The sequence below is a fragment of the Lepidochelys olivacea genome, assembly GCF_965140295.1.
Source record: "Lepidochelys olivacea isolate rLepOli2 genome assembly, chromosome: 8".
Lineage (NCBI taxonomy): Eukaryota > Metazoa > Chordata > Testudines > Cheloniidae > Lepidochelys > Lepidochelys olivacea.
In genome coordinates, this window is record NC_140418.1 from 70,339,177 (window position 1) to 70,362,011 (window position 22,835).

The window sequence follows — 22,835 nt, forward strand, 5'->3', positions numbered from 1 at the left end:
ATTATATCCTGTAAATGTAAACAAACTTGTTTGTCTTAGCGATTGGCTGAACAAGAAGTAGGACTGAGTGGACTTTAGGCTCTAAAGTTTTACATGGTTTTGTTTTTGAATGCAGTAACAAAAAAAATCTACATTTGTAAGTTACACTTTCATGATAAAGAGATTGCACTACAGTATCTGTATGAGGTAAATTAAAAAAATACTATTTCTTTTATCATTTTTACAGTGCAAATATTTGTAATCAAATATTATATAAATTAAGCACTGTAGACTTTGTATTCTGTGTTGTAATAGATATCAATATACTTGAAAATATAGAAAAACATCCAAAAATATTTAATAAATTTCAGTTGGTATTCTGTTATTTAACAGTGCAATTCATCGTGGTTGATTTTTTTAATCACAATTAATTTTTTGAGTTAATCACGTGAGTTAAGTGCGATTAATTGACAGCTCTAGTATGTACATGTGTTTGCATGTGTGTATATATATATGATGTTGTCTCCTGCTTTTTATATATAATGTATATATGATGTTGTCATAATATATATACACACACTACCAAGTGTATATACTGTGACAGGGCATGGCCAGATGACTATAGTAAAGTAATGGGAGACAGATACATTAGCCACAGGCTAAACAAATCCCTGTTACCAGGAGAAGCAAATGGCAGCTACTCCAGGTCAATTAAGAAACCTGGGGCCAATTAAGATCTTTCCAGAAGGCAGGGAGGACATCTAGGTTGACTGGGACACCTGAAGCCAATCGGGGCTGGCTGAAACTAGTTAAAAGCCTTCCAGTTAGTCCGGTGGATGTGCCCGTCAGGAGCTGTAGGAGGAAGTCGCACTGTTGGAGAGACTGAGCAGTACAAACCATACCACGCACAGGAAAGGAGGCCCTGAGGTAAGGGTGAAGTGGATCTTGAGGAAGTGTGGCCTGCTGTGGGGAAGTGGCCCTGGAAATTGTATGCATCCTGTTTCTAAAAGGTCAGCTACCATAGCTGATACTATAGGTTCTCTGGGCTGGAGCCCGGAGTAGAGGGTGGGCCCGGGCTCCCCTGCTTGCACCCCAATTAATCACTGAGACTGGGAGACAACAGAGACTGTGCAAGGGAGAGTATCTTCTCCTCACCTCCCTTGCTGGCTTATGGTGAAAATGGCTCAGTAGGCTGTGACCCTTACCTCTAGAGAGAGAAGGGCTATGTGGAGGGTCACAGTGAGCCTCTGAGGCTAGCGCAATCCGCCAGGAAACGCGGGACTCATGGAGACAAGGACGGAGCTTTGTCACAATACACATAACACACACACTTTGATTTACCCAAATGTTTTTCTCCTTTGAGGATTACATGAACACAAACATTATTAATTTAACAAATTTATGGTAGGAAATTAGTATTAAATAATACAACAAAATACTCTTGGTCCACTGGACTGGCACATTTTGAGAAGAGCTCCCATGACCAAAATGTTTTGTAAATTGTGAGTGGCCATTTACTAGTTAGCTGTAAATTAAGTAATAGTACAAGTAGCAATGTTAAAACACAGTCTGTTAAAAAAGCAGAAGACAACATCATTTCTAATATTTCTGAATAAAGCAACTGTGTTGAAGACTGAATTCTGCTTCCTGGCCAACAGTGCGAATGGAATCACTAGCTAATTCGTTTTCAAAAACGCTTGCTTAGAAAATCCAAATTAATTTATTAATGTATGTCACTTAAATGCAGAATTAAGTAATAGTTGCTATGATTCCTAGCTGTATATAAAAGAAATAACTTTTTGCATCAAGGAAGAAATCAAAGTCATTAACCACCATTAACTACTGTTAAACACAAGACGCTTTGGCTATGAAATTTGTTTCAAGCACCCTTTAAAGGCAATCAATCTGGAATAATGCTGCAGTAAATATGACCCTGAGGCGGGAATATCAAAATATGGCACTGTAGGTAACCCTAATAAAAATCAGTGTATGGAGTATTTTTAGATTGCGATACTTAAGTCACTTGGTGGGTCATTATTTCTTAGTTGTAGTCGCGTCCAGAGACAACAAAACCCAGAAAAAGCTCATTTTCATTCAAAATGCAGGCCTAGTTCTACACAGTTAAAAGTCAGTAGCATGCTTGTTAGTGGAACTAAAGTTTGTGATTCCACTTGAATTCTCAACCCAATAAAAAGCATACAGCTAACTAGAATCTGAGGTTCAACAGACATGAGGAAAACAAAACAGTTTATGAATTCAGTAACACACAAACCATACTCAAAAATAAATTATTTGGGGGGCTGTGTCCAAATCCAAAGGAATGTGTTCTCTTATTGCCAAACCTATAAGATTTGCTGCTATTCCATACTGGTTTATCATGGATGCCAGACACTAACCTTAAATGGAAAGAGCAAGGACCACATTTAGAAAACGCAAGCAATGGAATATTTGTTTTAACCACTGCCCATAAATAATACACATTTCTAGCTTCTCATGGATATATAATCCACTAATTAAAATAAAATCCATGAACACTGAAGTCAATGGGACTTTGGATGGAATCAGGAGTTCCAAGTGGTTAAAGTTTCTGGGGCTTTAGTGTCTTTTCAATTTTCAGTCATATTAGTCAGATTTGCGCTATAATATAAAAATATAAATTGAAAAAACAAAGGCATTGTTTAAGTATCCATGTATCTTTTATAGAAACTATTAGAAGAAAAGAATTCTTGTTATTATATTCTAATACAATCAAGAAAATTTCATTTAGTATTTTACCCTGCTCCTTATTCCATATATCCTTCTCTCACAGAAGAATTGCTGGGTTTCAGCAACTGTATCAGAGATGCTCATAACAAAAACAATTTGCTTTCCTAAATAAGCTTGGACACACATTGCCTTATCATCACCAGAACTTTTTTCATCATATATTTTCATACCCTGCCTGTTCATAAGAATGGAGAAGACTGGTCTGTGGAAGGCTGACATAAAATAAGGTGCATGCTCATGAATGAAAATAGAGCTGATATATCTAATTTTAAGTCTACTAGCTTTTAACTACATTCCTTTATGTAGGTCTCTGCATTGTTGTTACATTCATAGGATTTGTGAGAAGTTTCAAGTTTGGGGGGGAAAATGTATTCTCAGAAGATTTCATACTTTTGCACTGTCAAAAAACTTGTAATTTTATGCCAGAAGATGCTCCTGATGGTATTTTTTGCCTCAAAGTCCATCAAAGCACCCTAGAAACAGAAGTAAATTGGAATAATGGGAATTCAATCCAAATTTATTCCAGCTAATAAATGTGAAATAATCACAGATTTGCCATGACAAAAACACAGTAGCTCATAATTTTATCTGAGTCTGCCCACCCTCAAAAGCCAGGGCATACACGTTGTCAAACGTATTAAGTGCTTTAATTTAAAAATTTACTAAAGGTATAATAAACCATTCAAATAAGAAAGAACCATAATACACTTAACTTTTTTTATGAGAATTGTATCAATAATCTAACAGGTCTTGTTTTCCTAAGGAATGTTACACGTTCCTACATTACATGGTGTTACAGAATTATCGTAATTTCTAAATGCATCTTATTAAAAAAGGAACCTTCTGCAGAAGCATTATTTGTTGATAAGACAGAGAGAGATAGTGCAGCGTCCGTTTTGACTAGGTTAGTGTTTAGAAGGCTATCTTCACAACCGTAAGGACTATAATCATAAGGCCTGATTTTCAACTCCTATTGACTCTAATAGGATTTGTGAATGTTCAACTTTTCTAAAGGTCAGGTCCCTTTTAAAATGAAAGTTAAAATGTCTCTGAAGGAATAGCCATAATTTTTTTAATTTAAACTGCAAAAAACCATGGAATCTATTAACAAAATGACCAGCCTGAGTTATGACTATGTAACTGAAAAGAGCAAACTGAAAAGAGAGAACTTATATCAGCTAGATTCTGCCTGGCTTTTAGGTGGGTACACAACACACTTAAGGGATGGGAACTGCAGTCTCTGTTCTTTCCAGTTACTCTCCTGGGGTACAAAGGTGGCAGGGAGAGGTGGAACTATGGCTGGAGCTATGGCTAGTCAACTGTCAGCAGAGATGGCTCACCATGCAAAGGGAGTATGCTTCACCCCTTAAAGTAGTGCAGCAGTGTGTGTGCTCCTGTGCACAGTGGGGGACTCTGGGAGACAGTTGCCTCTCTGAGGTAGAATACTTCCTGTGCAGCACAAGGGAGGTCTGGCTTTCTCCTGCCCTCAAAGGAAGGCTGTAGCTAAATGTCACAATCTTAAAAGTAAAAGACCTGCTCCATACCTCATTTACACAAGGGCAAATCAATATCTCACGAGATGTCAATGAAATTACACTAGTATGAACATGATGTTAACAAGAGGAGACTCAGCCATGAGGCTCCCGAATGAAAAGATTTGAACATATCTAACAAACACAAGCTATCTCACTCGCTCTCTTTCTCTCATGCCATTCCAAGAACTAGATGGTAACAGCATCTAAAATACTTCTGCCACCTGAAAATAAGCTTTTTTTCAATGCAACCATTCCTGGATCAGCAAACCAAAAAATAATGTATCTGCTGATTATTTGTACAAGTTCTCAGTCTTATCAATTTAGTACCCAAAAAGGATACAAAAGTTTGCAGTATTCAAACAAATGATCTAAAAATTATTTTCTGGAGTTGGATCAAGTTTTCGCTCATCAGCATTCAGCACCAGTGCCACAGCAAGCAGAATAACAAGAGACGAAATACAAAACATGAAGAGCTACTAAAGGGAGAACAGTGATGAAGAAAATATGTTCCTTCTTAATTTAGACAGAAAGTACAAAGTCATGGACTGCAGTTCCTTATTTATGAGAGCATCCTTCCAGTGATCAGTATCTGTACTGCATAGAAGTATGGAAGTGGCTTTAGAACATTTCACATTAGTCTGTAGGAAACCACTGATGGATACATTTGCACAGCTAACAGAACTAGAACACACCATGTTTGCATAGACATATGCCACAATCTTTTAATGCATACACTATGGTAGCTTTGATAAATTATTTGGATTTTCTTTTTGTTCACCTTACAACACACGCAGGGGAAAAACCCTAAGCCCAGCACTCAGTAGGATATTCCACAAAACCTTTGTGTGTATTTTTTTTTTTTTTTTTTTACAAAAGCTGTTTGTTTCTGCCTTACAGTTTATTTATTGGTGCTGGTGCAGGAAGCGGAAGAGGAGCAAAGGGAAGGTTTTCAGTGCCACCACTGATAAGTTTGACCGTTACATTTATTTTCTTTGGCAGTCAACACTGACATTTTGGTCTAAGCTTCTACAATAAGATAATTTTAGATTGCTATTTTTCATTTCCTCTCCCCTTTCTTTTCCTCCTTTCAGCTAGGAAAGAGAAAGTGCCCCCAACCCCCCAAAAGCTTTTAAAATACTCTCCATTTGCATTTCTATGACATCCCCCTATTGCTATCTAAAGATAATGGGCAACTAACTAGTGTCCCCTCTACAGCTTCTTCTTGCCTCAGATAATATTCTATGTCATGAACTCTGGTGGCAGCCATGTCAGTTTTCCTAATTATGATATACTATACTGTAGGTACATCACTAGGATAAAATTTTCAAAAGTGCCTAAATCTCATTGATTTTCAATGGGACTTAGATGTCTAAGTCACTTGAGCGCTTTTGAAAATTGTACCCAAAGTTTATGGCATCAGATAGCAAGCAAGCTAGACAAATCTTTTAAAACACATTCATAATTTTAGAGAAAGTTTAAAGGGTGACATTTTCAAAGGTGACCCCATATTTTCAAATTGGACATTGCAGAAATTATCATACACCGTGCAAGCAACCAACACTTTAAGAGTGACCTTATTTTAAAGTTTATACAGCAATCTTTGTTTCCTTAACCAAAACACCTGAACTGTTGTATAGCTGATCCCCAACTTGATTTAACGATTAAACGTAATTTTAGAAAATTCATTCTAGACAATTTAAAAGAGATCTTGCAACAGCTACAATTCTAGGGCCATATTCTGTGCCCTCAGTTACATACATGCAACCCTCATGAAGATCAGTTGGGACAAGAGGTTTTCAGACATATAAAGAAGAGAAGAATTTGGCACCTGTGGTCTTCTCTCTGTTATGAAGTCCATCCTAGAATTTATTTATCTTCCCCAACACTCACATGGGAGGCACAGTATATCAACAACATAAAAATGTCATACCGAGGTACTGAACACCAAGTCTTTTGCATGATTCCAGGCAGGCTTGTTTTGTGTTTTCATAGCCATAGTCGGTATGCCAGAGTTTGGTAGTTATCCAGAGGTCCTCTCGCTTCACATCACTTTCTTTGATAGCTTTCTGAAGGAGTGATTCACAGCCGTATCTTTTTGCTGTATCAATATGACGAATGCCACATTTTTGTAGTGCATACACCACAGCATCATGGGAATATCCACCTTGATGGGATGTACCTAAGCAAATGTTAATAGGCATGAATTGTTATTACTTAGTGATAAACAGAATTTTGTCCGATTTTTCAGTGTGCAATTGTTGCTGTTGTGACAATTAACATATTGAGTCCTCAAATAATTATACAAAAGAAATGGGAATTGAACGAGAGAGTATACTAAAAAAAATACAAACCCTAGGAGAACACAGAGTCTAATTCTGATCTCAACATTGGTGTAAATCAGGAGCAACTCTGCTGAGAATATTGGCATTTCAGCAGCGTACAACTGTAAAAAAGTGAGATCAGAATCAGGGCTATAGGATTGCATGACCTATGAGCATACACTACTATAATTAGTTACTTCTGAAACCAGTATCCTTAGAGAAGGACAGAGACCAGTTATATACAGTATGGCAAATAAACCACATTCATTTGCCATGTGGGGTGTAATATAAATATTTATATGGTGAAAATATTAATTAAATATTAAAGTAAAAAATGAAAGTATCAGTATGTCACTTCTTAAAAAGAATGAGTTAGATTCCGCAATTTGCTGTGTAAGAGACAAATCCTGACGTCTTTACTCCATCAAATTCCATGGAGCCCCAGGTAAATATTATACTACAATACTACATAAAGGGCTATATTAATCTCCAGCGTAAACAGTGTAATTCCCATATAAATTTCCCAGCCAAATTCATTGAACAGAAACAGTAGTGTAAGTTACAGATGGGATAGCACAGTGTTCAATTGGTAGTCCATGGCCCCCTGGGGGGTCCGCAAGCCCTTTCAGGGGGGCCGTGGAGCTCCGCGGCTGAAACCCAGTACCCTGAGTCCCAGTGCTGAAGCCAGGAGCGGCACGGGGCTGAAGCCAGTGCCTCCCCCACCCCAACCCCTGAAGCTGAGAGCGACATGGGGCTGAAACCGTCAAACTACCTCCCCCCGCCGCCCAAGCCAGGAGCAGCAGGGGGCTGAAGGTGGGAGCCCCAGCACCCCCTCTCCTCCCCACTGCTGAAGCTGGGAGCTGCACTGGGAGGCCACCCCGCCCATACACAGCCCCTGGCTACCCCCCTGCCTGCACACACCCCTACCTACCCCTTGCCTGCACCCTGAGCTACCCCCCTGCCTGCACACAGCCCCTAGCTACCCCCTCCCTGCACCCTGAGCTACTCCCCTCACTTCACACAACCCCTAGCTACCCCCTGCACTCTGAGCAGTTTTCACACTTTTTGAACTGAGTCCCCCCCTTGGAGTTATATATTTTGGTTGCATTTCCCCACAGCCCAAACAGGCTGGGTGGCCTCCTGAGTGAGTCAGGGAGTGGAGGTGGCGCTTCCTCCCTGGACGGTCCTGTGCGGAGCTGGCTCAAGTCCTGCCAGCCCTTGCCCCCCCCCCAAATAGAAGTAAAACTATTCCTATGCCCAAGGGTGCCCCCCTGGCCTGATCCCTGCACCACCACCCCAATTCCCCTGCCAGGCGAGGGCGTTTTTACAGCATGTTGAGTGGGGCCTCAGCAACAAAAAGGTTGAGAACCCCTGGGATAGAAAATGGACATAAATGGGGTTTAAATGATCAGACAATGTAATTAGCACTACCTAGGCATTCACTGGATGTACTAAATAAATGTATTTTACATGGAAAGGGGATGGAAGGATGAAACTACTTAGCAGGAAAAGCCACTGGCAGAAGGTCTATTAGATAAAGAGTGTTTGTGAGTGTGAGGAGGGGGCTGTTTTATCTTCTGTCTTCCTATTAGTAGTTTTTCCTGCTAAGGGCCACCCACCCCTTCACAGTTGTTTCCCCAACAGCAATATTTTCCACAATCTCTGTTTGGGGACATGCTCAGTCCACTCATAAAAGTAAGTTTCTAAGACTATGGTTGCTACCAAAGACCCTAGTCCTGCAACTGACAGTGGGCAGGAAGATTGCTGCATCTGCATTAAGGCTCCTCATTGGGGCTCTCCAGGGGCACAGCAGTCTGCCTGCAAAATACAAATTGCAGTATCAGGCCCTAAATGATAACCAGGTCACTGTTGAACCTAAAAGGGATAAAGGACTCCGGTTGCAGAAGAATATTATTCAAGTGTATCTCCTGCTGGTTTTCTCCACCCTCCAAACCTGCTTCATTCTACACTGAACACAAAGATCCACACCTTTACCAGATGAGTATACTGTGTATATCAGGGGTGGGCAAACTACAGCCCGCCAGCTGTTTTAAGCTGGCCCTCGAACCCCAGCTGGGAAACAGGGTCTGGGGCTTGCCCCCCTCCAGTGCTCCAGCTGGGGAGCAGGGCCAGGGACCACTCTCAGAAGCAGCAGCATGGCCCCTCTCTGGCGCTCCAATGGGAGCTGCAGGGGTGGTGCCTGCGGATGGGGCAGTATGCAGAGCTGCCTGGCTGCACCTCCACGTAGGAGCCATAGCAGGGACAGGCCGCTGCTTCTGGGAGCCGCTTGAGGTAAGTGCTGCCCAGAGCCTGCACCCCGAGCCTCTTCTCATGCCCCAACCCCCTGCCCCAGCCCTGATCCCCTTCTCGCTCTCAAAACCCCTCAATCCAAGTCTAGAGCACTCTCCTGCATCCCAAACAGCTCATCCCCAGCCCCACCCCAGAGCCCACACCCCCAGCCGGAGCCTGCATCACTTTCCGCAACCCTGCCCCAGCCATGATCCCCCTCCCACCCTCCGAACCCCTCAGTCCCAGCCCAGAACACCCTCCTACACCCCAAACTCCTCATCCTCAGCCCCACCTCAGAGCCTGCACCCCCAGCCGGAGCCCTCAACCCCCCACCACCACCCACCCTCCTCCCGTACCTTGAGCTCCTCATTTCTGGCCCGACCCCGGAGTCCGCATCCCCAACCAGAGCTCTCTCCCACTCCCGCACCCCAACCCCAATTTTCTGAGCATTCATGGCTCGCCATACAATTTCCATATCCAGATGTGGCGCTCGGGCCAAAAAGTTTGCCCACCCCGGTATATATCATTACTTGGGTTATCACAAGGGAGAATTAAGGGAAATATATAAAATAACAGTGTTTTTTTCTACCCTCACCCTAGTGTCTACTGTTCCTGGATAGGAGCAAAAGTGGGAGTCACTGCCCACCCTGGTCCATGGGACTCTGCCTCTTGGAACTTTCTGAACCCCAGTGCTTGTCAACCCCTGGCCCAAGGGCTGCTTGCAGCCCAATCAGCATACAGATGGGGCCCACATGACATCCTCATGCGGCCCACATAACACACAGAGAACAGCATATGCAGCCCACAATGGTAAATACGTTGGGAATCGCTGTTTTAAACAATTGGTGTTGGAATGAGGGAGTTTAGGGAATTCCTATGTTGCATGAATAAAGCAAGCTAGATTCTCCTAAATTCTTGTCACAGTATGTCCAATCACTATCTCAGAATGAAGGTCATGATACTGTAGCTATCTAATCTCTCCCATTACACCATGCCAATTTTAAACAAAACGGGTTTAACCTGATGTAACACCACTGACTTCAGTTCAAGTAAAATCATAATCAGGCCTAATGAATGGATAATACTGTATTGTAGCACAGCAAATCTTTTACTTCTTCAAATATGAAATAAAGTTTTAATATTTTAAAAGTGGGGAAAAAACATGGGGGGGTGATTTAAACACTGGCAGTAAATATGAATAATATGAGAGTGTTCACAGAAGATCAAGAAATGAGTATGCATATATTTGTTTCACATTAAAATTCACAAAGCTAAAATAAATTATGTTCATATACTAGATGTTGCAAAAGCTTCATATTAACTGTTTAAAAATGTAAAATGAATATATATTACCACACTTTAACCATTTAAATAAAATATCCTTATATAATTACACCATAAGATGTTAAAGGAATGTAAAATTATATAACTACCACAGAAAAGTTACTACACTTTTAAATAATGATCTCTTCACTTTTAATAAGCTACTCCTGACATCAAAGAAATTAGGTTGTAACTATTGTGTCTGTGGTTGAACAGACATTTCCAAGTACGGAATGAATGAAGTTCATTCAGAGGTCTTGCACATGGGCTCAAACCCTTTTCATGCATAATGGATTCCAGTAAGAACATTTAGGACACACAAACTTTTACTTTTTTTAACCCTCTTATGATGGGGAATTTCGGAAATTTCAGTTTGTTATTGTTTCTCTTCTAATGATGGAGTGTGTAATATGTTCAGATAAAATTAACAGACAATGAGGAGGAATTCTCTGATTATCTGTAAATTAAAATTAGCCATATCATATAGCTACAGTAAATTTAAAAAGTCCCTCAACAATTAGAGAGAGTAGTAAATACTATGAACAACTGAAATCATGAAAACCAGGAATTACAGAACTAATAATGCTACTCACACTAGGGATTCTATGAATTGCAGGCTTCTCACATTATTCATACTGTTGCAGTACCATATGTGCTTTAATTCAGAAGGGTACAAAGATGAGTTAAGGATATAACCTTAACTCTGAACTTATTTTTTCTTTATTTTTGGTTGGTTGGGGTTTTTTATTTATTTTTATTGTTAAGACCGACTTTTACCATTATTTGTATGTACTATCTGGGTCTGGTGTTGTTTAACATCTTTATTCACTACCCAGATATAGGAATAGAGACCACACTGATCAAGTTTGCAGATGACACAAAGCTAGTGGGGGGTTGCCAATATTTTGGAGGATAAAGCAAAAATTCAGAGGGATCTTGATAAATTAGAGGACTGGGCTAAACAATTAAATGAAATTCAAAAGTAAGATGCTACACGTAGGGAAGAAAAACCAAATGCACAAATATAGAATGGGGGGGGGGGAAGCGGCTTGGCAGCAGCACTGCTGAGAAAGATCTGGGAGTTGTGGTGGATCACAACCTCAACATGAGTCAGCAATGCAACGCTGTTGCAAAAAAATGCAAATACAATTTTAGGTTGCATTAACAGAGACGTAACATGCAAATCACAGGAGGTGATAGTACTGCTCTACTTGGCACTGGTCAGGCCTCAGCTGACGTACTGTATCCAATATTGGTCACCAATGTATAGAAAGGATGTGGAGAAACTGGAAGGATCCAGAGGCTAGCGACAAAGATGATTAAAGGGATGGAATGCAAGCCATATGAGCAAAGGCTGAAGGAACTGGGTATGCTTTAGTTTGGAAAAGAGGATATTAAGAGGGAATATCATAGAAGTCTTCAGATACTTGAAAGGCTGCCATAAAAAAGATGGAGAAAAGTTGTTCTCTTTTGCCACAGAGGGCAAGACAAGAGGCAATGGGTTCAAACTACAGTAAAGCAGCTTTAGATTAAATCTCAGGAAAAACGTCCTAACTGCAACAGTAGGACAATGGAACAGATTGCCTTGGGAGGCTTTTTTGCTGGAGGTTTTCAAAAGGAGGCCAGATGGTTTAGACACAACAAATCCTGCATCTTGGCAGGGGATTAGACTAGATGACCCTTGTGGTCCCTTCTAACCCTACGGTTCTATGGTTCTTTAAAGTAATTTCTTTATGGAGCATTTGGGGCTAACTTTTGTTTCAAATTTATAACTAATTCCCACTGAGCTGCATGTATGTATTTCAAGAAAAAATGTGGCCCTTTATTTTTAAAAAGAAAATTAATTGATGCAAAACAAGTTTAAAATAATAATCTGCAAGACTAGACAATCATTCTACCTCTTCTTCACCCAAGAACCTCTTTGCTGTCAATGCATTTTTGCTTTAGAGTCCTCTGATCAACCCAATATATGAATTAATTATATCTGATTAAGAGACAACACCAGACAAGTTTGCCTCACTTAAAGAAACCACACGCATGGGTTTTCATGCAATTTGATATTAGCAATTCAATCATTAAAATCTGTTCAGTCGAGCCCTTGCTCTGGCACTCCACGAACAGTGCCGCACAAGAATCCAACTACACCAAAGTTCAGGTGGCCAGAGGAACTATTTTTATAATGTCGTTGGTAAAGGCTGAAGAGCAATTATGAGAGGGATAACATGCTAAAGAGCAAAATCCTCCACCCCCTTCCCCCTCAGAGTTTGATGTCCAAATCTCAGCAGGTCTACCAAGCAGCTCCCGTACCCTTCTCTCTCCTCCTTCACTGGAAGTTGTAGATATTTTGCTAGAGATGCTTTGGGTCAATAGTAATGTAAAGGAGTACCAGGCACTACTCTTTTTCCTTGGAGAGCTAGATCCTAAAGCTGTGTGTGCTAATATGAAAAATGACCCCATTTCATATTAATTTATAACCTTGTAATATCTAAAATAATAGGGTCTGATTCTGCACTGTACTCTTGTTTTACTAACTTTACGTATTTGAAGTCAATGGGTCTACGTACATGTGTAAGTCTTTACATGACACTGACCACGGGAAAGAAAAGCATATGTAGAGCCCATGAGCATGCTAATTTATCTGACATTATCTGATCTGGTATCTGATTAATTACTCAACCAGAACATTCTTATTACATCAAACTGCATTAAAATTAAACAGTGATATGTCTATTTTTGCATTACTTTTAACATAATGTAAAAAAGTTTAAAAAGTGTAACTAAAGATGCTATCACAGAGCCAAACAGTCTCATGTTAACTTTCTACACCTATTGCAGTACAAACCACAAACACTCTTATCGCTATACGATGGTTTATGTTTCAATTTAACAGGGTCACTTACTATGAAAGCTGTATTTAGCATCCCAGCATAAGTAGTTCATTGTGTCTTATCTACTTTGGAACAGCACAGAGATTTCATATGTACCAGCTGGACTCTGAAAGTTTCATTTTGTTATGAAATTGTCACTCTGTATAATTTTCACATAATATTTATATATTAATCTCATTTTAGGGCTCAATATATGTTCCAAATAAATCTAGATTTTGCTCAAGTGAGGAATACATTGACAACTTGCCAGAAATCCAAGAGCAGCATCTAACATACATATAACGGAGAACTACAGCTCCTCTCTTCTTTAATAGAGAAGTGCAACCCAGAGAAATGATAAGGCTGTAGTAGAACTGGTAGGGACATTTCAACAAAAAAACAGAAACAAATTTTAGATCATTTTCATGTATTTCCCCCCTCATTTCCAAACCAGCTTTAGTGTACAGTCTCTATATGCCACAAACTCTATATTATAAATGAGAAAAGACACTGGTCAGATTGTGTTATATGGACAATGCTTTGGCCAACCCTGCAGAAGTAAATCAATTAAAAGAAAAAAAGTGCACAGCCCACACAGATGTTAAGTTATCAGAGGTATACTCAGGCACAGCAGAACTACAGTCCATTTTTTTTTCCTGAGCAGGAAGTTCCCTTTTGTGAGGATAGAGCACTAAGATACCAATGCATTGTTCAACCTGCAATAAAAGTGATGATATACTCTCATTCCCAAATCCCATTAATGGGGCTTGCCTCCCTTCCTTTCTCCTCTCTGTGTGAAGGGTGGAGGTAAAAGGTAGTAAAGGAGTAAGGAGAGGAAAGCCAAGGGTTACAACAATAAGATCTTGAAGTTACTTTAAGTTAGGCAGGGACACATCTCAAATGGCCAATTACATCTTTTTTATTGTAATTATTATTCCTTACTCACTTCTTGTGGCCATTGTGAAAGATATTAATCTTAAGGAGGGTTCTGAATGAAGAGAATGCAATGGTTTGGTATATCCCAGTTGGTAGGGTATTCCACATGTAGAGAGCTGTGTAGATAAAGGCACATGGTGACTTGTGGGAGAAATGGACAGTCAGGGTATCTATGGCTGGTGTCATTAGCAGATTGGAAGGGGCAGTGCAGGAAGAAGATTGAGAAGTCAGAAACTAGGTAGGCGGGAGGAGAGAATCAGAAAAAGGAGAGACAAGAAGAGGAAAAAGAGAGCAGAGTAGGCAAACAGGACAGAAAATGGCAGAAAATAAAAAAAAAAGGAGAGGTGCTGCAAACAGCAGCTTTTATCCATAGAGACAACGGGCACTGCCTCATCTATACCCAATCCATGCATTTACGCAAACAACATGGAAAATCTACATTGTTCCACTTAAGATAAGGATAAAATCCACTGGGGAGAGGATTTTTGGCATTGAGGCTGCATCTTTTTCAATAATATTTCAGGGAAGGGCAGCTAGATCTCCCCCACACACATTTAATTTGAAAATCAGCACAGTATCAATGTTTATGTGAAGCTCCTCAAGTGGACTTTACCTTATTAAGGGCCTGAACCTGGCAAACTCCTGCTGTGCTCTTGTTTAAAATAAATATTATTTTCAGTTGGTGGGCATAGATATTCCAAACTTCCCAACATAAAAAACTGCTGTTACAGCCTGGCTGCTGTTTAAAGTCTTGTCTACACTACGGGGGAAATCCTGCCCTACTGAAGATGGAGTGGGATTTCAGCCAAGCACACCAAGCCTTTGCTCACAATGGTTTTCAGCAATGATTCCCCCTGAAGTGGTAATGAAAATGGTTTAATAAAAATGGTTTTCAATACCATTTCCAAGGATAGTTGTGGTCTTGTTGGAAGCCAACCTTTTTTTAATCGAAAACTCTTGAGAGAAAAATATTTCTCCTAAGGAACAATGAAGAAATATGTAAAATGTAACTAGAGAGTCCAACCTGAACTTTCTTTCACCTCTGGGAGAACTTGAGGAGGAATTTTACATGAAAATCCATTTTTTTTCCAGCTCTGTTTGCAGGATTTAATTTACTGTTGAGTGCATAGATGTATTCTAGAATGTTTTCCTCCTCTGGAGCCCAAGTTAAAATAAAATGGTAGAGGAATATGAGGAGGAATAAAAGGAAGCAACAGGGCGTCTCTACAACTCCACTCAGCCACTGAAAGACAAAAAACAGTTTGATTCTAGCTGTGATAATGCGGGAGAAGGAAAGACCCTTTTCCCACTTTTTGTGTATCCATGCTGGGGAAAGCCAGAAAGCTGCTGTTTATGCTTCCGGAGAGCAATGGGGCAAAGGGATGGGGGCAGGGGGAGCCATTGCTGACAGAGGCACTCTAGACCCCAGGACGTGGCTGGCAGGGTAGGATAAGGACTCTGAAGGCTGGTCTACACTACTGCTTAAGATGTAACTTACATCATTCAGGGGTGTGAAAAAGACATCCACCTGAGTGACACAAGTTACATCGAGTTAAGCGCTGTCCCCACTGGCGCTATGTCGGCGGGAGATGCTCCTGCCAACATAGCTTCTGCCTCTTGTGGAGGTGGAGTAATTATGCTGACAGGAGAGCACTTTCCCATTGGCATAGCGCATCTTCACCAGATGTGCTATAACGGCATAGCTGCATTGGTGCAGCTGCACCAACGCAGCGCTGTAGTGAAGATTTGACCTCAGATGTTCTTCTACAAGATTCAGCCCATCTCTGCACATCAGCTAGCATTTCTCTAATCAGGACTTTCGAAAAGAACATATAAAAGCCACTTCTGCGAGTACTCCCCATAGCAACCATAGAGGCCCTGCATGCCTCAGCATTCTTCAGGAAGAATGCCTTCACTCACTGTCACTGGACGCTACTCAGCAACCACCAACCCACTAATGCAGTTCTGTTTTTAAAAGTCACAGTGTGATCCAGAGCAAGCAAAGACTTTTGCTGCAGGGTGACATGGGCTCTGATATGCTATTTGAAGTATCCAGCTTTCATATACAAATGTTTCTTCCTATTGCTCATAACCTCTTTGTAGAGTTTATCTATATAGAAGAACAGCTCTGAAATCAGACCTGGACATTTGAAAGGCAGGCTATGAATGTGTAATCCATGTAGAAATTTCATAAGATGAACTGCCGCACACATTTATTTAAATGCCTTTATGGACAGACTGCCAAATCTTGCAGCCTTTTCTTTCACTCAACACTTTCCCACCATCATGAGAACTATTTCTCATTAACAACCAAATTGTTTTCAGATGCTCTGCTATAAGATGTTTCCTTAGAAACCATTTGGTAAAAGACTGTGGCTTTCTTCCATAGAAATCTCAAGCAGTGAAAAGGCAGATTTTCTGGCATAAATCAAATCCAATTTCTAGGGTTCACTAAACCTTTTCTTCTAGGAATAATGTTTTGTGACTAGATCTTAGCTGTTAATAGTGCACGAAGAATTGCTGGTGTGAGCCAGTTTTAAATGATTTTCATTTTATTCCTTTTGTTAACTCAATTGAAATTACTTCCAGTGCTGCTTATACCTTGATGAAACTTTAACTTCATAACTGATAAGGATGATATGTGCAGCACACTGGCAAAAAGTATAAATTAACAGTAAGTAAACTGAACACAAATAATATTAATGTTTTTTTTTCCCTCGGATACCTTATTTTAGGCTTTTAGTAAATCAACCTGTATTACTCTGATGAAGATCTTGTATGCACTTATATAAGCTGTTATCAAGTAAATTAAAAGAGATTAACTGTTGATCAACAATATTAGATTTTGGAATCCTTCTCCTAGTAAATGAGGCTTGTGACTTTTTGGGGGTGAGGGGGGAGGGCATTTCACATAAACGTATGAGGCAAATGTGATCAATCAAAAGGAGATAATTACCTTTGAGGACAAACATTCCCAGCAGAAATAAACTTTGTATGAGACTAACCATTTTACAGTATAAACTATGGATTTAATATTTGCATAAATGTTCAATGTATCATTTATTGTTATGCAGCTACAGGAAAGAAGGCAATATTTTTAAAAATATTGAACAGCTGCAGGAAAGAGAGTTGATTTAATATGAGGTCAATAATTACAAAACTAATATTTAAAATATCTTTATACAAAGAGAGTTAAAATCTACAATGCTAATATATCTAGATACCTTAGGAGCTGAAAACATAGGTACAATAATGATCATCATAGTATACTTGAGAGCTACTGCTGGTTTAGACCCCAGGTCAGCAAGATACTAAAGCTTGTGCCTAACTTTAACCACAACAGTAGTGCCCCTGAAGCCAATGAGACTACTCATGTGCTTAAAGTTAGGATGTGCTTAAATACTTTGCAGAAACAAGGCAGAGACCCTAATCTGCAAACTGATGCAGTGATGCAGGCTCTTAGACTCACGTGGAATCCTGATGAGGTCCACTGGAGTTACTGTGTTTGGGGCAAAGATCTGCATCAGCACATCTGTTTGCAGCACTGGGGCCTAAAACTGAGCATTAAAGTTTGACAATAAGTTACCCTTCTGATTAAACGTGTTTTGTTTTTAGTTTCAAATAGGAAAACGAAAAGATACATTCTCAATGTCTCTAAGATGAACTACATTTTTCATACTTCCTATTACATACAGCCTTAGAATATAATTATGTACTAGAATGCAAAGGATTTCCTTTCATGCACTGAGTATAAGGAACTGAGCATATTGTATATGAAACTTCAGTAAATGTGAACAGCAAAAAAAAAAAAAGTTTCTTCTCTGTTTCTTTAACGTATAAAGACTACCTCAAAGATGATTTGCAAATAACTCTTTTATCCTGTTTTTCCTCTTGCCTGTGTTCTGTATAATCAGGTCTTCATATCACTCTCTTTGCTGGAGGTCCTTAGCAAGAATACTAGAGGACCCGAAGAAAGTTTATGAATCAGCACCCCTTCTCTCTCAGTTGTGGGGGAAGAAGATAGATGAGGGACTGCTGCAGCTTAGGTTACAGCCTCATGTGACATCACTATTCAGCTCTTCCAAAGAACTTGCCAAGGATCTCTGTCAAAGAAGGAAGTGGGGGCTCTATACTCCAAACGTGATATGTAAAAGGTGAAAAAAGGGGGCAGGACAGTGAGATGTTCTGTACCTCGGAGGAACACCCTGCACCCCCATGTTCATCCTTATAATATGATTGTGTGGTATCCAATGCAAATATTGTCATGTCAGGTGTCTTTGGAAGGCTCATGATGCACTGAGCATTGTTGTTATAGGTTGTAATTTTGTGTACATAGTTATGAGGCTGAAAATGTGTCCTCATGGCTTAAAAAAAAGCCCAGGCAAAACTCTCCAGGAACAGAGGGGCAGTTCACACCTCATCAGAGCATGTATGGGACAAACCCAGCCCAGCCTCACAGGAACAAAAGACACTGGCCTAGGCAGCAACAAAGGATCTGTAGGACTCTCGAGTGCGTCACCCCCCTTCCCTTGGTCAGTTTGGGACAATGATGAAGTAATGCTCACCTTACCCTAAAGAGGGAGAGGGGGCACAAAGCCAACAGGGAAGAAAGAACATGCCAAAAGTCTCTCCCTTTTATCATGCTGACTCTCTTTTCTACCTCCATCTACAGACACCACCACCAAGTGACTGAAGCGCTGATCAAAGGGGAGAGCCTGGCTGAAGGGCAACCAGCCAGTCTGTGGTGAGAAGCATCTAAGTTTGTAAGGGCACTGAAAGTGTTAAGATCACCTTAGAATGCGTTTTGCTTTTATTTCATTTGACCAAATCCAACTTGTTGTGCTTTGATTTATAATCACTTAAAATCTATCTTTTTGTCATTAATAAATTTGTTTGTTTATTCTACCTGAAGCAGTGCATTTGGTTTGAAGTGTGTCAGAGACTCCCTTGAGATAACAAGCCTGGGACATATCAATTTCTTTGTTAAACTGATGAACTCATATAAGCTTGCTGCGTCCAGCGGGCATAACTGGACACTACAAGACGGAGGTTCCTAGGGTTGTGTCTCGGACCAGAGATATTGGCTAGTGTCATTCAGTTGCACAATCCAAGCAGCAGCTGGCCAAAAGTGCTTACTCATGTAACTGGGAGCGGCTTACATGCTAGAGGCTATGCGTAACAGCCTGGGAGTGGGGGTTCTCACAGGAGAGCAGGGTAAGGTGGCTCCCAGAGTCGAGGATTGGAATGACCTAGCAGATCACCGGTCCAGATAATACCAGGGGAACGTCACAGGCAGAAAAACACTTTTTTAAACAAGAAATTTTAAAACATCTTTCTATATCATAAAAGCACAGTGAACGACTAAAATTAAATATACTTGGTTTGTTTTACTATTCATTTCAAAGTTGTTATGTTTAATTCTTACCACTCCATTGCCCATCTGGAGATTGCTTTATATTTTTTCTTTTATGTAAGAAAGTTGTCAAAGAAAGAAAATACAAACTGGATTTTTATATTATACAAAAACACTTTCAGTTAAAATTACCACTGTTAGGTTAAAAATCACATATTTAAAATGTCTTTATCTATATTAATAACATTTTTAATTATGAAAAGTGTTTTAAAAATCTAAATTTACTTTTCATTATTAATGTTAATTGTTTACTTTTTGGACTTACTAATCTTGGGCAATGGAAACTGACTATTTACTGGTGCTATGTTTCATTCAAGTGAGGATCACTTCACCACTGGGTGAGGGCGCAGAATTCTTACTGTCCTCTTACTGTATGGATGAGTGAGTACCAGTGTCACAATTTGTGTCCATGTCACATGAACAAGAAGTGCCAGAGAAGCCAGCATGAGAGTAAGCTAGTTAACTTTCTGCTGTTAAATTACAGATAATTTGTGGAGCTGATCATGAATTTGGACAAATGGAGAGACTGTTCTTGTAGCTAGGAAAGTGTCCACGTGAGCCAGTCTTTGTAAAACAATGTCACGGTGGAAACAGAACAAAAATGAGAGCAAAGGTACTTTTAATACTATTTCTCCTTCCTCTTACTCCCCACTAGGTGGCAGCACTCACACCATATATTCTAATCCAAATGGAAATGCAATTGAGGGTGGGATTTGGCATTGAGAGTTCCAGGAGGGCCTCATGGATTTTCTTCATAAACCTCTTTCTTCAGAACATGGGTATGGGAATATGGCTGCAATCAATCAAGAGTCTGTAGAATTCACTTGGGGGGAGGGGCACGCTTGCACAGAAATTCTTGGCACTAGAATGAACTTAGTACAAATATTTATGCCTCCATTTCATATATACTGTAAATTCCCCTGTATTTTTTTCTCTCATTAGATCCAGACGTTTACCACAAATCTCTGAAAAATCATAAACTCATGGCAAAACTCACAATGGCCTCACCCACTTTTTGATCTTTCTTGTGAAAGCAAATCTACAAAGAGAGGACAGTTGTCTTTAGCACAAAGTGATTATCCAACTTTTGTTATACCCACTTCAAAGTCATTTTGTATAGCCTCATTTTCAAAATCAAGTGGTTTATATTTATTCTCAAATTCTCTTCCCATCATGTCTAAGGGAGTTTCCCAACTCTGTGTTCAGTTTAGTTTGGGGGCGGGCAACCTGTGGCACGTGGGCCACAGGTTGCCCACCACTAGTTTAGTTGGAATTAAAAATTCAAAAACTGAACTATTCTTTCCAATAAACTGATTAATCAAAGTTACTTAGCTACTGGATGTAAACGTTGCACTACAGTTTGGTCAGTGCTTTAAACTTCTGAAACATTAGCCACATAAGAGTTGTTTGTGGCTGTTTTCTAAACTTTCTAATTCTAAAACCAGAGGAGGGTTAAACGTGACCTGCAATGAGGGAAAAATTTTATTTGTGTCCTCTATTTGTCTGTATGATATAGAAACAAGACTTGATTAAAACTCCTTTTGTTTCTTTTTGATAACATCTATTTAACTCAAACATTTAATAAATATTTGGGTAGGAAAGATTTTTTTTGTGAAAGATTTAGCAGTCCCCTACCCTTTCTGACAAGGACAGAGAAAGCCTCTCAGTTCTGTTCTCTAATTCTCCAGCGACTCCAACAAAAGCAGGGAAGGATAGCTTTGAGAGTACTGAGGTGTTTCTAAGAGGCAAGGGAGAGGAAGAAACAACTTCTTCCCCCAAATACAAGACCCTTCAGGCCTGTTTTATACAAAATGGTAGCAAAAAAATGAGCACATTTTTTTCCCATTTGCAGGTACCCTTTAAAATAATTAAATTGGTGTTTGGCAGGTTTTTAAAGTAAAGTAAATAAGCACCAAGTTGGAACTGGGTGAAATCAGGGGAAGTAATGGAGGGACCAGGCCAACAGTTTAGTTAGGATATAACAACATGCTCAGTCTGTTGCCGGAGTGCAAATATACCGCTGTCTGGAGAGTGGCCATGTTTTGAATGTATGTAGCAAGTGAAATATCTGGAGGGCCTCAAGGATCAAGTGCAGCTTCTCTAAGTCAGAGCTACTGAACTGATGGATGAATGAGAGAGAGAGAGATTTGTAGACATGGCATTTAGTTCATCACAAGAGGCTATTGAGGAAACATGGTAACCAAGGGTGAGAAGTAAAATTCTGTCAAGATTACAACAAAAAACTGGTTGAGATAGAAAACAAAGAGAAGGAATAAACAGCTGATGCCATAGAGCTTGGTACCAGGAGCAATGTTCCATAAATTTCTTGATCTGAAAGAGCTGAAAAAAGCAACATCGCAAAATTGTGGATGACACAAAATTAGAGCCCAATCCTTCTGCCACTTCCTTTTCATTGGTAGCAGGAGGAGGCCCTTTCTTATGTTGGTCAGATTAGAAAGGACTGAGCACCTCTAAAAGTAACCTAACAAAACTAGAAAAATGAGTAACAAAACTGCAGGACAGAGTGTGGACACATGCAAGGTAATGCACATTGGAAGGTACAATTTAAAATAGTTGTATGCACCAATAGGTTCTGAATTATCTGTAACCTCTCACGAACAAGACTGAGATGTTATAGTGAAAGAGCAGTGATTGCTCCAGAAATATTAAGCATTTCAATGAAGGGAACAGAGAATAGTTCAGGAAATATTATATTGCCATAATGCAAACTGATGGTACTGTATGTCCTAACCTTGAATGCTGAAATCAGTGCAAGTTAATAAAAAGCATTTTTTTTTATTATCCAAGTCAGTGGATAAGACTAAATTACAGTTACAGAGATCACTTCTGTAGAATAAGGTGCTGGTTTTTTTTACAGTCACTTGCCTGGTTATGGCTACAATTTAAGTTGCCAATTTAAATACTGAAGTCAGGACATAAACAAATAAAGGTTTTTATAGCTGCTCACCTTGCAGTCAGTATATGCTAAGGTTCCATAGGCATTTTAAAATGTCCAGTCACCCCGTGCCATGTGGCCTCCTGACCAAGAGCAGTTTTGGTAAAAGAAAGCATAGCAGCAGAAAGGCAATGATCAGTTGCAGAAAGTGCTCTCTCAACCCCTGTTTGTCTCTCTCCTACTATTTGTTTTCTCTCTCCTTCTCCAGAAACATCATCAGACCTTGAGAACTTTACCAAGTTCCTAACTAGCCAGAGGCCAACACAAAAAACCAGCATGGGGTGGAAACTAACAAGCTCCATGGACAGTGTGATTAAAAAAAACATAGCTCTTCTGCCACTTCTAGTTACTGTGAATGGGAAAGGTGCTGTATTTCTGCCAGAATGGTGTTCTTGGACCCTGCTTATGGGCTCTTTTACATCAGCCTCTGGCTAAAAAGCGTCTTAAAAA

The 22,835-nt window shown here is 39.9% G+C and overlaps 1 protein-coding gene across 9 annotated transcripts in view; it reads right to left on the reverse strand.

The window, feature by feature from the left end:
- LOC311525189 (putative oxidoreductase ZK1290.5) overlaps positions 1–22,835 on the reverse strand; it is a gene marked incomplete at its 3' end in the record, with an annotated part of 81,751 nt that overhangs the window by 51,537 nt on the left and 7,379 nt on the right. For all 9 annotated transcript variants that reach the window (XR_014712712.1, XM_084637081.1, XM_084637080.1 and 6 more), the window contains exon 2: positions 6,211–6,459. Coding sequence is in view for 8 of the 9 variants with exons in the window: in XM_084637081.1 (XP_084493207.1) it covers positions 6,211–6,459 (249 nt within the window). The remainder of the gene's footprint in view (positions 1–6,210; positions 6,460–22,835) is intronic.